The 17,318-nt window shown below is 44.0% G+C and overlaps 1 protein-coding gene across 1 annotated transcript in view; it reads left to right on the top strand.

Annotated features, from left to right (window-relative positions):
• The window catches only part of Pstpip2 (proline-serine-threonine phosphatase interacting protein 2), a 93,208-nt gene extending 76,802 nt beyond the window's left edge, over positions 1-16,406 (top strand). The window contains exons 7-15 of the mRNA XM_031366098.1: positions 507-605; positions 2,307-2,352; positions 2,556-2,635; positions 4,155-4,253; positions 5,645-5,741; positions 6,943-7,024; positions 9,101-9,135; positions 10,896-10,956; positions 14,330-16,406. Of these exons, the coding sequence (XP_031221958.1) occupies positions 507-605; positions 2,307-2,352; positions 2,556-2,635; positions 4,155-4,253; positions 5,645-5,741; positions 6,943-7,024; positions 9,101-9,135; positions 10,896-10,945 (588 nt within the window). The 3' untranslated portion in view covers positions 10,946-10,956; positions 14,330-16,406. The remainder of the gene's footprint in view (positions 1-506; positions 606-2,306; positions 2,353-2,555; positions 2,636-4,154; positions 4,254-5,644; positions 5,742-6,942; positions 7,025-9,100; positions 9,136-10,895; positions 10,957-14,329) is intronic.
• The last annotated feature ends 912 nt before the right edge of the window (positions 16,407-17,318 follow it).

A 17,318-nucleotide genomic window follows, 5' to 3' on the forward strand; every position in this document is an offset into this window, starting at 1 on the left:
ATGGCTGGAGACTCTAGAATACTGATGCCTGTTTACAATGAGAGGGAGTTGGTTCCTGTGATCACGTGATAGCAATAGACTCTAAAGATTATGAATGATACATACATCTTGGGTTATACATCTTAGAAGTTATATACAATAGTTGGATATGATCATATTGTACTGTATAATTTGTCTCACTATTTCAAGAATAAGGAGAAATTATAAAAATCAGTCATATACATTTCCAATCCCGTTTCTTAGTCTTTAGAGCTCACGTGCATCGTGCCAGCCAATGGTAGTTATTATTTCCACTCTGAGAATAGTTTGGAAAAGAGCGAGAACTAGGGAGACTGCTCAAAGACACTGATGTGGAAACCTTTCCCCTGAGAGCCTGATGTCTATCAGAGACTCCAGCACCAATCAGAGCTCTGTTGGTGGGCGTGGACCTGGCCTGGAGGTTCAGGCCAGCTGATTTTCAGACTTTATACCCTGTTCACCTGTCCCCATCCTCTGTTTACACAAAGGCCAAGAAGAATTATGAGCAGAAGTGCCGGGATAAGGATGAGGCGGAGCAGGCTGTCCACCGCAGCGCCAATGTGGCCAATCAACGGCAACAAGAAAAGGTAAGGCGCATAGCCTAGAACCAGAAGAGCCAGAGATTCCCTCGCGGCTTCTTAAAGCTCAGGGTCGGGCAGGATGTACACGCACAACGTTCCAGTTCTCAGAAGGGAGAGGCAGGAGAGGCATGAGGTTAGTGCCAGGCTGGGCTGCACAGTGAAACCTCATCCCACAAAACAAAAATAAAGCTAACTGAAAAGCTTAAATTATTAAAAAAAATACTTATGTCTCAAGTCAGAAAAAGCCCTTGTTAACAGTTTGAGGTTGGAAAAAGCACCCGAGAAGCTCACTACTAGGGAACAGTGGTTGGAACTGGAGGCTTGTTTGTTTTTAAATATTTATTTATTTACTTATTTAATTTATGTAAGTCCACTGTCGCTGTCCTCAGACACACCAAAAGAGGGCATTGGATCCCATCACAGATGGTTGTGAGCCACCATGTGGTTGCTGGGAACTAAACTCAGGACCTCTGGAAGAGCAGTCAGTGCTTTTAACTACTGAGCCATCTCTCCTGCCCCCCCCCCCTTTTTTGTTTGGTTTTTCGAGACAGGCTTTCTCTGTGTAGCCCCGGCTGTTCTGGAATTCACTCTGTAGACCAGGTTGGCCTCAAACTCAGAAATCCGCCTGCCTCTGCCTCCCAAGTGCTGGGACTAAAGGCGTGGGCCAACACCGCCTGGCAGTTTTTTGTTTTTTTGTATGTGTGTCTTCAAAACTCAGCTCCTGTATTCTTTGTTGACAACATGTTTCTTGAGGGCAAAAGTTATACATTTAATAATATAGCTGGAGGAATAATATCAATAAATTAAACAATAAATTTAATAATATGGTTGCAGTGATGCCTCAGCAGTTAAGAGTACTGACTGCTCTTGCAGAAGACCTGAATTCAATTTCTTTTCTTTCTTTCTTTCTTTTTTTTTTAAGATTTATTTATTTATTTTATGTATATGAGAACGCACTGTAGCTGTACAGATAGTTGTGAGCCTACAGATGGTTGTTGGGAATTGACTTTTAGGACCTCTGCTCGCTCCAGTTGGCCCCACTTGCTCTCTTTCCAGTATACCCTGCTCGCTCACTGACTCAAAGATTTATTATTATATATAAGTACATTGTAGCTGTCTTCAGACACCCTAGAAGAAGGCATCAGATCTCATTACAGGTGGTTGTGAGTCACCATGTGGTTGCTGGGATTTGAACTCAGGACCTTCAGAAGAGCAGTAGGTACATCTCACCAGCCCAGCCTGAATTCATTTCTAAAACTAACATGGCAGCTCACAACCATCTATAACTCCAGTCCCCAGGTGTACAATGCCCTCTTCTGGCCTCTGCAGGAACCAGACAAGGACGTAGTACACAGACATACATGCAAGCAAAAACACTCATACAAACACAAAATAATAAAATAAAATTTAAAAATAAATTTAATAACATATAATCTGAATATAACATTATCCACAGCTTGAGGGAAAGAAACATGTCTCTAAGAAGACATGGATATCTGTTTTCTGATGAGAAGAATAGAGATGAAAGATTTGCTTCTAAGTGGAAAGTATAGAGGACAGAGAGCAGACCTAACCTCTCCGTTGTTGTTGCTTTTACACGTGTTTGTAGACCAGACCTAACCTCTCCGTGGTTGTTGCTTTTACATGTGTTTGTTCATGGAAGCCGGATCAGCTTTCCTAATCTTTTTCTGGTTTTGGTCCTCACAGCTTTTTGTGAAACTGGCGACTTCAAAGACTGCAGTAGAGGATTCAGGTGAGGGGGAACGTGCCCTGAAGGATGGGGAGGGTTGGTTGGGGTTGTTTACACTCCTCTGCATGTATAGGGTTAACAGGCACCAGAAAGGAACAGCTACAATGCTACAAGCCTGTCTAGTTCAGCAGCCTAAAGGAACAGTTAGCTACAATGTAACAAGCCTGTCTAGTTCCTAAACCTAGCTTCTCCTCCCCCCTTCACAGACAAAGCATATATGCTGCACATCAACATGCTGGAGAAGGTTCGAGAAGACTGGCAGAGTGAGCACATTAAGGCCTGTGAGGTAGGCATCTGGGACTGGAAACTTGGGATGGGACACCTCTTCCTTCTCGAACCCGAGGATTTGTTTATTTTAGCACACTGTTTCATTCAGTCACGGAGCATGAGGGTGAGTTAGAAATCCAGCATCGAAGTGAAGAATGCAAGGGATTGGAATAACTTCCTCGCATCTTCATCTTATCGCCTCCTCCCCATCCTGACCTCACTGTCCAGCTCAATCCAGAGGTTTAGTCTAATATTTGGTTAGCCCAGGCATGAGACAGCTACGTCAGTTAATGGTGGGCTGAGCCCTGTAATTACTCTGAGAGTCTTGCCTGTACTTGCTGGGTTCTAAGGAGAGTACACGGGCCTTCATAATTTCCAAGAGGAAATGAAAGATGCAAGCTGGTAAGCTCTTCAACTTTCGGATACCAGTTTCTAGCAGTGTTATCCAAGGACTGCGTACAAGTGTGGCTGCTCAGCCCACTCCAGGCCTCTGGAGTCAGGGACTCATAGCCAGCAGTCTCTGTGAATTCAAGAACTAGAACCGCTGAATCATAGCTCCTTAGAGGAGAAAGGGGAGCCCGGCTGCTCCCTGCCCTGTGCAGGTCGTACTCTGCCCAGCTGGCCTATCTCTACACCCTTGACACAGCCTCCTCCCTTTTTGGTCAGGAGCAAACTCACTCTTTTTCTGTCCTTGTGCCTGTCTGTCTCCCCCAGCTCCAGGCCTGTGTGTATGTGTGTGTGAGTATGTGTCTCTGTGTGTGTCTATCTGCGTCTGTGTATCTGTGTATGTGTATGTGTCTCTGTGTGTGTCTCTGTGTGTGTGTCTATCTGTGTCTGTCTATCTATGTGTGTATGTCTCTGTGAATGTCTGTGTCTGTGTGTGTGTCTCTCTGTGTATGTGTGTCTGTATGTCTGTGTGTGTGTATGTCTGTGTATATGTCTGTATGTCTGTGTGTGTGTATGTCTGTGTATATGTCTGTGTGTCTCTGTGTGTGTCTGTGTGCATGCGTCTGTGTGTGTGTGTCTCTCCGTATATCTGTGTATGTGTATGTCCTGGATATCAAGCTTCGGACCTCATGCCTATACATGCTTGATTATTGGGATATGTTCCCAGCCCCAGCCATATTTTTTCCTGTCTCAGCCTAAAGGTTACTTCTATACACCTGCTTTCTCCTCTCTCATGGATACCAGGGATGCCTTGGTGTGAGGTCCAGTGGCCTCTGGGATTTCTCTTTCCTTTGTATGGTGCTGGTGATAAGGGCCATGTATGCCAGGCAAGTACCAATCCACCGAGCCACACCCCCAAACCAACTTTGGTGACTTTTAAAATTTTATCTTATTTGAGTGATGAATCTTTTTTGATTTATCTTCACAGCTAGATATTATGAGACTATTATGTCCGCACTAAACACAGTCTTTTGCTTTACTTTCTCTTTAACCCCACCCCTTGATATAGGTTAAGTTTGTTTAAGTCATAGCCAGTTTAAATAGATGCCCCTTCTTGACATGTGCCTGTAAGTGTAACTGGTTTTCTGTAGGTGTTTGAGGCTCAAGAATGTGAACGGATCAACTTCTTCCGGAATGCATTGTGGTTACATGTGAATCAGCTGTCACAACAGTGTGTCACAAATGATGAGGTAAGTTGCCTCAGAAAGTTGTTCTCTGCACATTAAAATCATCTGAGCAGAACGAATCGTAAAGGTTTCTTAGTTCATCCTCTCCCCACTCCCTGCTTCCATTTGAGGTAGAGAGTTAGTGACTTAAACATTGCTATCGCCTGTGTGACGCCCGGTCCATTTTACCACCGTGGCTCTAATTAAGAAACTGAGAGTTAGGAATAGAGAGCAGATAATAAAACCCAAACATAGTTAGATGTGTTAAAGATGGAAGAATGTGAATCCCAAAGACAGCTCCAGTGTGGAATGCCATTGCTTAGCCTGTCCCAAGCATCAGCAGACTGAGCCATGCCCAGGCTGCTTCATCCACTCCAGGACTTGCTTCAGTATCATTGTGGTGCTTAGCCAGAATTAATCTGTGCATAGCTACAGTAACTGGGTCCTCAGATACCAAAGACAGCAGACCAGGGTATCTTAGCCTTTGCTAAGAAACAGCCCCGCTCATTAATATGAGACACTGACTTTAGAAGAAAGGTCAGGTGTCCAGAAAAACTATAGAATTGAATGGAGGAACTTATCCTCAGGATAAGTAGTTGTGTTTGCATTTTGTGTGTGGTATTGGGACTTGGCATATAGTTTCTCAGTTCCAATAATATATATATATATATATATATATATATATATATATATATATATATATATATATATATATATATATATATATATATTGGTTTTTTGAGACAAGGTTTCCCTGTGTAGCCTTGGCTGTCCTGGAACTCACTCTGTAGACCAGGCTGGTCTCGAACTCAGAAATCCTCCTGCCTCTGCCTCTCAAGTGCTGGGACCAAAGGCATGCGCCACCACTGCCCAGCTAGCTGTGAATTCTTAACCATACAGAAAAAGGCATGAAAGGTTTTTTTTTTTAAAGATTTACTTATTATTTTTTTAAGATTTATTTTATTTATTTTATGTGTATGAGTACACTGTAGCTGTACAGATGGCTGTGAATCATCATGTGTGTGCCTGCTGTTGAACTCAGGACCTCTGCCGGCCCCACTCGCTCCAGCCCCACTTGCTCCAGCCCACTCACTCCAACCCTGAAGATTTACTTACTATTATAAATGAGTACACAGGAGAGGGTATCAGATTCCATTATGAGTGGTTGTGAGCCACCATGTGGTTGCTGGGATTTGAACTCACGACCTTCGGAAGTGCAGTCAATGCTCTTACCCGCTGAGCCATCTCACCAGCCCCCAATAATACTTTTTTAAAAAAAGTCATGGGAATGTTTTTATTTTCAAAACAAAAGCTGCAAAAAGAGTCAGCTGTTCATGAAAGTTCCTTTTCCATAGAGTGGCACCAAAAGTGCCATCAATAAACTTCTGCATAATGCTTCATTTTGTTTTTATCAGATGTATGAACAAGTCCGTAAGAGTTTAGAAACATGCAGCATTGAGAAGGACATCCAGTATTTTGTGAACCAGCGGAAAACCGGACAGATTCCCCCAGGTGAGCCGGGTGGCACGGTGTGAGGCACAGTCCTACAGCAGTGTGAGCCTTGCTTGTCCTATGGCACAGGGACTTTCTCTATAACTCAGTTTCTGCTGCTGTAACAAGTATCTCGTAGATCAGCCTATGAGAGAAAGGTTTGTTTTGGCCAGTGTTGGGGGCTCCAGTCCAGCGGTTGATGCCGTTACTTTTGAGGCTGTAGTGAAAGTGGCAGCATTTTACAGCCAGGATGTAAAAGAGGAAGAGACCAGGACATGCCTCCACTGACCTCTCCTGGTGTGTTCATACTGGGCCCTTCTTCTTCTTCTCCTTCTCCTCCTCCTCCTCCTCCTCCTCCTCCTCCTCCTCCTTCTAGATTTATTTATTTATTTATTTTATGTATATGAGTACACTGTAGCTGTACAGATGTCTGTGAGCCTTCATGTGGCTGTTGGGAATTCTAGGACCTCTGTTTTTTCTGGTCAGCCCTGCTTGCTCCTGTCAACTCTGCTTGCTCAGGCCCAAAGATTTATTTATTATTACACATAAGTACACTGTAGCTGTCTTCAGACACACCAGAAGAGGGAGTCAGATCTCATTACGGGTGGTTGTGAGCCCCATGTGGTTGCTGGGATTTGAACTCAGGACCTACAGAAGAGCAGTTGGTGCTCTTACCCACTGAGCCATCTCACCAGCCCTGGACTATACTTCTTAAAGGTCCTATCACTTCCATTGCTGCTGAGCTGGGGACAAAGGCTCTAACACACATGTGCTTTTGGGGACCTTCCTGGGTCTCTCTACCTTCTCTCCCTTTCCCTCTCCCTCTCTTCCTTCTCTCTTCCTTTCCTTTTTCCTTTCTTTTTTTCTCTTTCTTTCTTTCTCTCTCTCTCTCTCTCTCTCTCTCTCTCTCTCTCTTTCTTTCTTTCTTTCTTTCAAGACAGGGTCTCATGTATTCAAGGCTAGCCTTAAACTTGATGTGTGGCTGAGGACGACATTGAACTTCATATCTTTTTGCCTCCATCTCCTGAGAGACAGGGATAGGCACGCGCACCCCAGCCTGTCTTATGTAGCGCTGGGTGATGAAGCCAGGGTTCTGTGCATGCTGGGCAAATGCTCCACCCACTGCGTGACAGCCCAGCCTTTACATGGGCAAATGCTCCACCCACTGCGTGACAGCCCAGCCTTTACATGCTTCTGGTGTCTTGTGTCTTAAACATTGCAGCACCCATCATGTATGAGAATTTCTACTCTCCTCAGCGGAATGCCGCCCCCGCAGGGAAGACGACAGGGCCCAACCCAGCAAGGTAATAACTAGCTGCTGTTCATGGGAAGAAGGAAGTTTAATAAATGCCTATACTATTAATGATCTAAGTCATTGCCATTTATTTTTTTTAATTGACAAAATGTGTATGTTTTATCTAGTAAGGAAACTTAAGTTTTTGAAATAGCATTTTTAGAACAAACATTATATAGCTTTTATTAATTGTGTTTTTGGGGTACTATAGTGTACTTGACCATGCCATTATTACTTGTTTATGAATTCTGTGCTTTCCTATAGCTGGTAGAAAACAGGAATAAGCAAACTATGCTCTGCCCCCATAACTCAGATCTGATCTGCTTCTTTCCATAGGGCCTATGATTTAAGAAGGATTTCTACAGTCCTACCTGTGTGTGTGTGTGTGTGTGTGTGTGGTATATGTGTGTTTGTGAGTATATGTGCATGTGTGTGTGTATTTGTGTATATGTGTAAGTATGTATATGTATACATGTGTGTACATGTGGGTATATGTATATATGTGTATGAATATGTGTGTATGCATCTATGTATGTGTATGTGTGTAAGTATGTATGTATGCATATGTGTGTATACATCTATGTATGTGTATGTGTGTGTGAGTATGTGTGTGTGTATACATGTGTGTACGATGTATGTGTATATGTATGTGCACTCATGTGTGTGTATGTGTGTATATGTGTATGTATACACGTGTATATGATGTATGTGTATATGTATGTGCACTCGTGTGTGTATGCGTATATATGTGTGTATGATGTATGTGTATATGTATGTGCACTCATGTGTGTGTATTTGTGTGTATGTGTAAGTATGTATATGTATACATGTGTGTACATGTGTGTATGTATATATGTGTATGCATATGTGTGTATATATCTATGTATGTGTATGTGTGTAAGTATGTGTGTGTATACATGTGTGTATGATGTATGTGTATATGTATGTGCACTCGTGTGTGTATGTGTGTATGTGTGTGTGTAAGTGTGTGCATGTATGTGTATTTGAGACAGGTTCTCACTCTAGCATAGACTGACCTTAAAATCACAGAGATCTTTCTACTCCAGCACTTGTGTGAGCTATTACACGTAGGTTATGGTCTTTTTAAATTTATTTTTATCTATGTGTGTATGTGTCTGTCTGTGTCATTATATGGTGTGTGTATGTGAGTGTCCACAGAGGCTACAAGAGGCCATCAGATTCCCTTGAACTGGAGCCATAGGCTCTTGTGAACGTTTGAATGTTGGCCCTGGGAGCTGAACTTGGGTCTCCTGGAAGAGTATCAAGTACTCTTAATTACTGAGCCATCTCTTCAGCCCTGGCTATTCTTTATAAATGACTGGAAAACATCAGAAGGATGCCCTTTAACGATGTGAAAGTTATTTGAAATTCAAATTTTGGTGTTCATTATAGAAAGCTATCAGAGCTAGTGGACCATGCTTTTAAATCTAACTGTTTTCCACCACGTCTGAGTAGAGGTGCACCAGAGAGACTGTGGCCAGCAAAGCTAAGCCGCTTCCACTGGGTCCGTCGCATGGAAAAATGTGTTGCTCCTAATATAAAGGGCCTGCAGGGGAAAGAAACTCCCATTTCACACAAAGCCAGTGGCAGGGTCGGGGGTAAGGGCAGAATCTCATCTGTTGAGTTTTCCATCCAGTCTTAGGGAAAGCGGGAAGTACTTGGGAGAGAACAGAGCACACTGTCAACAGGAATGACTGTTAATAGGAATTAGCTGACAACTCTCACCGTGGGGTAGAGCTGTTTCTCACTGAGGTAGAGCTGTTTCTCACTGTATGCATGGAGATTTTGACACTCTGGGAGATCAGGACATTTTCTTCCATCAGCTAAGATGAAAATCTCGCCAGCAGGCCCTGGGCAGGGCTCTGCACTCCTCACTCTTGTGAGTCATACGTGTCTGCCCTTTGGGTTTCTGCAGGTCAGAGCTGCAGATCATGTGTCTCTTCTGAGCCTTCTTGCCTTTCTAGGATAGGAGCCAGCTGATTACAGTGTGATGTGTTTGTAGCGTGAAGTAGAAACTTATATGATTAGAACTCACCTGAAAGACTTTGATTTTCATCTCTTGCAGGAGAGGACCTCTCCCAGTTCCTAAGCGTATACCAGGTATGCCACCAGGGAGAGCCTTTTGCGAATTTTAGGTCAGGTATTCTTTAAGATTGACTAGCTAGGAAATGAAAATAACAACCAGGCATGAGCTGTGCTGTGGCAGTGCACACCTTTAAACCCTGCCATCGGGAGGCAGAGGCAGGCGGATCTCTGTGAGTTCAAGGCCAGCCTGGTCTACAGAGCAAGGTCCAGGACAGCCAGGGCTACACAGAGAAACCCTGTTATGCTTGACAACAGAACAGCCTAGTTAACAACAACAAAAAGAAAAAAAAATCACCAATAGTTTTAGAGGTTTGAGTAAGTTTTTGGATTTGCGTTGGGCCAGCTGCATGTGGCCCATGGTGTCAGGTTAGACATGCCTGATAGGATTGAACTCCTAAGAGATTGTATCTGTGTTTGGATCTCACTATAAGACTTTTCTTTTTGAGACAGGGTCTCATTGTGCAGCCTTTAATGATTCTGGTGCACACTGCCTAAAAGGAATTGTGTGCCGGTCACACGTCGTTCATCTCCCTTTTCCTCTGCAGTACCTCCGAGAGAACCACACACGGCAGCAATCTTTGTCCCGCTGCATTGCCTGGTTAATTACCACACCTTTGAAGAGCTTATATTTTGTCTTTTATCTTCTCCAGCCCTTACCATAGTATTCAATGCCTAGCCAGGTACTTAACAATGAGCCATTTCAGGCAAGAATGGGTTAAGTAGCTGTGTTCAAAGGGGATTGAGGAGAGGGTCCATTTATGCCGATTTGACATCTCAGTAAAAATTTTAATGGCTGTTGAAAATTTTGGGGGCCAGCAAGCTGGCTCAGTGGGCAAAGGGGCTTGCCATCAAGGTTGGTGACCTACATTCAAGGCCCAGCATGCACATGGCATAAGGAGACAACTGACTCTTAGCAGCTATCTTTTGACTTCTGTATGTGTGTGAGCACATGAGCATATACACAGATGCACACGATAAATAAATAAATAAATACCAAGTGGCTAAAAAGTAGTGGTTGAGATAATATATTTAAATGATATTTTAGTTGTTTTACTTCTTGTTGCCATATAATTACCACTTACTAATATGACTTCATTTTTGTCCATTTTTTGATGATGGCTTTACTGTGGATGCTAATGTGGGCCAAGAACAAAAGACGGGTCCTAGTAGTGATTTCTGGAATGCTCCCGGCTTTGTAGTCATGACTACTGAGCATAGGCTTTGGTGTCCACATTTTATATGTTGATGTATTAATCACTCTAAGAAGGCAGCTGCCTTGAAGTGGAATGCTTTTGGTTTGAAAGCCCTGGTTCCTGACCTTCCTAATGCTCAGACCCTTTAATACAGTTCTCATTTATGGTGAACCACCAACCATGAAATTATTTTTTGTTGCTACTTCATACTTTATTTTTGTGCTATTATTATGAATTATAATGTAAATATCTGATATGCGACCTTTGTGGGGGTCATGACCCAGAGGTTAAGGTCATGAACCACTGGGCTAAGGTCTTTAGGTCTTTTTTTTAACTTCTCGCTCCAGCCCCACTTGCTTTGGCCCAAAGATTTATTTATTTGTTATATGTAAGTATACTTTCTTCAGATACATCATAAGAGTGTCTCAGATCTCATTATGGATGGTTGTGAGCCACCCTGTGGTTGTTGGGATTTGAACTCAGGACCTCTGGAAGAGCAGTGAGCACTCTTAACCGCTGAGCTATCTTTCTTAATAAGAGGAGCAGTTAGCTAACTTCTGTCCTATGCCCTGCCCTTTGCAGATGACCCCGATTACTCTTTGGTTGACGATTACAGTTTGCTGTATCAGTGACATCAGAGGTGGTAAGAGTCTTTAATCTTCCTGGAATCCTGTCGTGTTCCGGGTGATTTGCACTTCAGAAGCCTCCAGATGTGAGCACCACCAAGAGGCCAGGTCTCGCATCAGGCTCCCTTCAGGCTTGCTTCTAGAGCCTACAACTGCAGGCTGACTGGAAGCCTGCTGGGGAGAGGACCTTTTCTCTTCCTCTTCGCTTTCCACTACTCTACAGCTCTCTAAATTTGCCCAGCCCTCTTTGTAGCTTTTACACAACTACACTTCAGCAACTTTGGAAGCAACACCACACACACACACGCACATACACACATGCACACACAGGCACACACACACACCCGCGCACACACGCATGCATGCACACACGCACGCACGCACGCACACACGCACACACACACACACACCCGCGCACACACGCATGCACGTACGCACACACACGCACATGTACACGCACACACGCGTGCGCACACACGCATGCACGCACACATGCACGCACGCACGCGTGTGCACACACACACACACACACACACACACACACACACACACACGATTCTCAGTCTTTGGATGTATTCCTTATTCCCCGAAGAGGAGAAGTCAATGGAAACTATGTAAATTGTATCACAGTCACCAGACACAGAAGGGGACTAGAGGGGTCATTGTGTACCAGGTCACAGGTTGTCATCATCTGAACTAGTAAATCACAAGGAGTCTTGGAGGATTCAGCACTGCTAGCCAGTCACAGCTGCAAAGGAGACCACACAGTGGCTGTCTCCGGGCACTCAGCCGCAATGTGAGAAATGCCTCAGAAGCCAAAAGCAACACTGGAGGAAGCTCCTGGTACCTTGTGTTTTTGCCCAGGCAGTCTGGGCCTGGCATGTAACTTTATAGGGCTTACAGCACCAAAGGAAAAGTGGCGGGAGGATCTGTCCTCAAGAAAAAAACTTCAGTCCTAGTTTGTCTTAGAGTTTCTCAGTTTCTCATTTGTCTATAACGAGACAAGTCTTACTTCTTTGGTGAAAACTATATTGAAGAGTGGGGCCATTTGCATTTTGTTCTGCTCTTGGGTCCTTCTGGGAGTGACAGAGAGAGTGGGTGGATGGTTGTAGCAAGTTGTGTTATGGCAGACTTGGAAAAGTGTCACTCCGGCTCTTCCTGGTATCGATGACATTGCTGTCAGTTGTGAAACAAAACAGGTTTTCGCAGCACTCTCTGGCGATTTGTTAAGTCTTATGTTCTACCCACCAGAAAGCACTGGGAGTTTAGCACAGCAAACATTGCTTCAGGCCCTCAAACCACCTACTTCCCGACTTATCCCCAGTTAGTTACACAGGAGCCAAGTTGTCTCAATGAAATAGAATAACTGCCTGGTATCAATTTGTATGAAATATAAGACCTTAAATTGCTTCATGAATATGCTTAAGGTGTGAGTAACTTTACTATAAAAGAGATAGAAACTGAAGACATAGAATTTTCCATTCCCTAGATAGGTATAAGTATAACATAAACAGTAGTCTTTACACCCTGTCATAATGCCTTCTTCATATGACTGTCTCTTTCTCAGAGACCACGCAGGGACATTGTAAGTGAGTCACCCATCAGCAGATCTACTCTCTGGACCGTAGTGCAAACAACAGTCCTGGGACCAAGCACTGGCAGTCCCAAGAGCTTATTAAATAAATTATATGTATTTATATAGGAAACATATATTTCTATATTATATATTTATATAAGATATATATCTTACTTCTTTGCTTCTTGCTCATATCTAGATAAAGCACATATGCTACAAGCTTAAGACTAGCATTTGATATAGACCTCTAGTTCCCCTGAGTCCAGGAATCTGTTGTGTGAACTCGAGATGCTAATGCCTACATATTTAATAAGCTGTCTCTTTCAAACTGTATAATTTTAATGTCTGCACCAGGTCAATGAATAGGGGCTCAGCTTGTTCATATGATTGACTGAATTTCAGAGAATTTTAAAAGTGCTCTCTCTCTCTCTCTCTCTCTCTCTCTCTTTCACTTGCTCACTCGCTCTCTCTTGCTCTCTCTCTTTCTTTCTCTCTCCTCCCATGCTCTCTCTCTCACCCTTTCTCTCTCTCTCTTGCTCTCGCTCCTCTCTCTCTCTCTCCTCCTGTGCTCTCTCTCTCTTTCTCTCTCTCCTCCCATGCTCTCTCTTGCCCTCTCTCTCTCTGACCCTTTCTCTCTCTCTCTCTCTCTCTCTCACTCCTCTCTCTTTCCTCCCATGCTCGCTCTCTCTCACCCCCTCTCTCTCTCTTTCCCCTCTCTCTCTCACGCTCGCTCCTCTCTCCTTCTCTCTCTCTCTCTCTCTCTCTGTCCCTCTCCTCTCTCTTTCTCTCGCCCTCTCTCTCTTTCTCTCTCTCTCTCCCTCCTCTCTCTCTCCTCCCATGCTCTCTCTCTCGCCCCCTCTTGCTCTTGCTCCTCTCTCTTGCTCTCTCTCTCCTCCCATGCTCTCTCTCTCACTCTCACTCTCACTCTCTCTCTCCTCCCGTGCTCTCTCTCCCCCCTCTCGCCCTCTCTCTCTCTCTCTCTCGCCCTCTCTCTCTCTTCCTCTCCTCTCTCTCTCCTCCCATGCTCTCTCTCTCTGTCCCTCTCCTCTCTCTGTCCCTCTCCTCTCTCTCTCCTCCCGTGCTCTCTCTCTCTGTCCCTCTCCTCTCTCTCTGTCCCTCTCCTCTCTCTCTCCTCCCATGCTCTCTCTCTTTCTCTTGCTCTCTGTCCCTCCCCCTCTCTCTCCTCCTGTGCTCTCTCTCTCTCTCACCCTCTCTCTCACCCTCTCTCTCTCTCTCTCTCTCTCTCTCTCTCTCTCCTCCCCCTTTCCCCCATCTGCTACATGTGTGAAATTATCTGAAGAGTCCAGGAGAGAGTGTTGCATCTCCTGAAAGTGGAGTCACAGGCAGCTGTGAGCTGCCTGAGATGGGTGTGGCAAACTGAATTTAGGTCTTATGGAACAGTAACAGATTCTCTTATCCACTGGGTCATCTCTCCAGCCTCAGTTTCAGAGAATTTTAAGGAAAGGATCCTGGTTTAGTTAATTCAGTCCTGCAATGTATTACACTATTTCTATGTTTGACTGTCCCTCAGGGATTGAAATTTCCCTGGAGAGCTAGGCGTTAGTAATTTGTTCAGGAGTTGCTGATCTTAGGTGTTATTTCTGTTTTTAGCTTTAGCATGCTTAATAAATACAGATTATAATTTTTGAATTAGAAGCACGTGCATCAAAAATATCAGTGCACGTGTTATGACCATGAAGACCTCCCATGGTGACAGCGACTCTGCTCACTGCTTTTTTTTTCTTGACCAAACAGACTTCTAAATTGGTATGAGTAGGTCATTCAGATGAAATGTCTGTGCTTTTTTCTTTCAGAAAAGAAAGCTTTCCTCAGCTGCTGCTCCTGTGACATGACGAGAGACTCCAGGAGCACAACAATCCATAGCCAAATTGTGTCAATCATGAAGACTTTGATGTGAACCCTTGTTGAAAAAAAATTTTTTTTTGATATTTTAAATTTATAGTAGACATTTGACTCAACTTAGCCGAGTAGAATTCTGCAGAGTCCTTTTTTTCCCCCTTGGAGAGTTTACATACTGCCCCAGAAGGAAGAATTATTATTTCCTGGCTAGTTACTAAGGTTATGAGTGTTGTTTCCTGTCGGGAAGCAAAACCACTCTGGATCCGCAGCATTGGCTTGAGCAGGGCTGTGGAGGATGGCGCCAGTTTCCAAAGATGCTCCTTGGGCTGTGGGAAGGAGGGCCGTGGGAACGGGAGTGGGGGGCATCTTCTCTCAGTGGTGCAATGTTTAAAACTACCTTTGTGTTTAGCTGGAAGACGTACAAGAGTCTGATTGGACTTGCTCATTTCACAGATGGGAAAACAAGACCCAGCGAGCAGGGTGGGATCAGTTTCCTTACAACTCTGACAGCCAGCAAGAGACAGAACCAGACCTAGAGCACAACTCTCTGGCCCAGTCCTGTTCTAGCCCTTTGTGTGGCTGTCATGCTCCTGCGGGCTGAATGAGGGAGTAAAGATTCTGAGCAAGCCTGATGACCTGTACCCCATCCCTGGAACCCACGTAAAGGTGTGAGGAGACAGTCTGTTCCATCTTGGCCTCTGGCTTCCACACATGTGCATAGCAGTGATTGACATGTGCGAGGGCAGACATACACACACACACACACACACACACACACACACACACACACACCACACCACACACATACCACACACATACAGAGACACAAACATACCATATACACACCACCACCACACACACACACACACACACACACACACACACACAAAACACACATTTAAAAAGGATATTTGGCTAACATTTTTTTCCAGCCAATAAAATGACTGGAATTTAAGTGTCAGAATTATTTTTACAAAAAATGCAATGTACTGAATAAACCACAGCGGAGAGAGTTTCCAATCTATGAGTCCCTGGATTGTAAAGTACACTCTAGTTTGTATCTATGGAGGTATGTTGGGTGGGGGCTGCTAACTAAGTTGTGACAGTCTGTAGATGGCCAACTCCATTTGATTTTGAGGCAGGAAAGTTGAAAAAAAATTAGACTCAAAGAAATATGGTATTTAATGGTTCCTCAGGGCTGGAGAGATGGCTCAGTGGTTAACAGCACTGACTGCTCTTCCGAAGGTCTTGAGTTCAAATCCCAGCAACCACATGGTGGCTCACAACCATCCATGATGAGATCTGATGCCCTCTCCTGGTGTGTCTGAAGACAGCTACAGTGCACTTACATACAATAAATAAAGCCCATATTCAATCTCAAATCTTTCCAGAAAGTCTCCTTCTGCTGTAATCTGGAACATTTAAGGAGGCATTATCGCTGCAGGGAGATCATGCACTGTGGATGGTGCTTGGGTGTATGGTGTCACCCAAGTCAGTGGCACTGGAGCCAGGACAAAGTCTGTAGCCAGACTTCTTATTGGCATGTTGTAAATGTCCGTGCCACTGCAAAGGACAATAACATTCTTCTCCTCTGTGCAATGTCAGCATGCTGGAGGCTGAGACAGGAGGGCTGTGAGGCTGAGACCGGTCTGGAAACATAGTGAGAACCCATGTCAGCCCATTCTCTACCCAAAGGTCAGCTATTTCCCCTCTTTCAATGTAAGATGGGCCCAGCATGGCAGCCTGGTGGCACGACAGGATATGTGCACCAGTTGGGCATCCTTTTGAGAAACTCAGGTTTGCAAAGGTCTGTTGACTTCCCAAACTGGATAACCTCAGGAAATTGTCCATTGCACATAGAATATTCTGTTTTTAAGTATATTATTTATTGTTGTTTTTCAATGATCTATATTTTCTATCAATCAGCATAACTGATGTAAACGTGTTTCACGAGTGTAAAATAATATTACATTTATGGCTTTTTTTTCCTGCTTGACATGAAGTAAAATAAAAGTTTCTGATGATTTGGGATTTAATTTGTATTCTTGTGTTAAACATACATCTCTTCTCAGCTGTACATATTTCCTTGTGTGTGGTATCTGTATATGTGTGGTGTGTGTGGGGTGAGTGGTGTGTGTATATGTAGTGTACATGTGTGGTGTGTGGTGTATGTGTGTATGTAGTGTATATGGGGTGTATGCTGTCTGGGTTATGTGTGTGGTGTGTGTTTGTGTGTATGTAGTGTATGTGTGTGGTGTGTGGTGTCTGTGTGTATGTAGTGTTTATGTGGTGTATGCTGTCTGTGTTATGTATGTGGTGTGTGGTGTGTATGTATGTAGTGTATATGTGTGGTGTGTGGTGTCTGTGTATGTGTGTGGTATGTTTGTGTGGTATGTGTATATATGTGTGTGGTATGTGTGGTGTATGTAGTGTATGTGTGTGAGTTCAGGCTCCTCCCACTGTGTGTGTGTGTGGAGGTCAAAGGACTGATTCCCTTGGGTGTTGTTCAGCGCCTTCCGCCTTGTTTGATACTGGGTCTTCTGTTCCTTGGTACCATGTAGGAGGCTGGCTGGGGATTTCTTAGCCCTAAGATTACAGATGTGCCTTTACTACATCTGGCTTTCATGTGAGTTTTAGGAATCTGAACTCAGGTCCTCACACTTGTAGGGCAAGTACTTAACCCACTGAGCCATCTCTGTAGTCCCTAACCTCTCCGCTCTTCTCTCGTAGGTCTAAAGCGCTTTCATGGCATCTAATCAAAGAAACAATATATCGTGCTGTATTAAAATTTCATGAGAGTGGCAATTAGGGAAGTTTACAGGAATGATAATGAAAATCTAATCGAGAAACACTAGTCTAAGGTAATATTAAATGGAATTTCACATGGGCATGTCAGGCACTGTAGAAGCTGTAGTCTAGAGGGCAAACCCATTCTTGGAGTCT

This window comes from Mastomys coucha, unplaced genomic scaffold (assembly GCF_008632895.1).
Source record: "Mastomys coucha isolate ucsf_1 unplaced genomic scaffold, UCSF_Mcou_1 pScaffold13, whole genome shotgun sequence".
In the NCBI taxonomy this organism is placed as follows: Eukaryota; Metazoa; Chordata; class Mammalia; order Rodentia; family Muridae; genus Mastomys; species Mastomys coucha.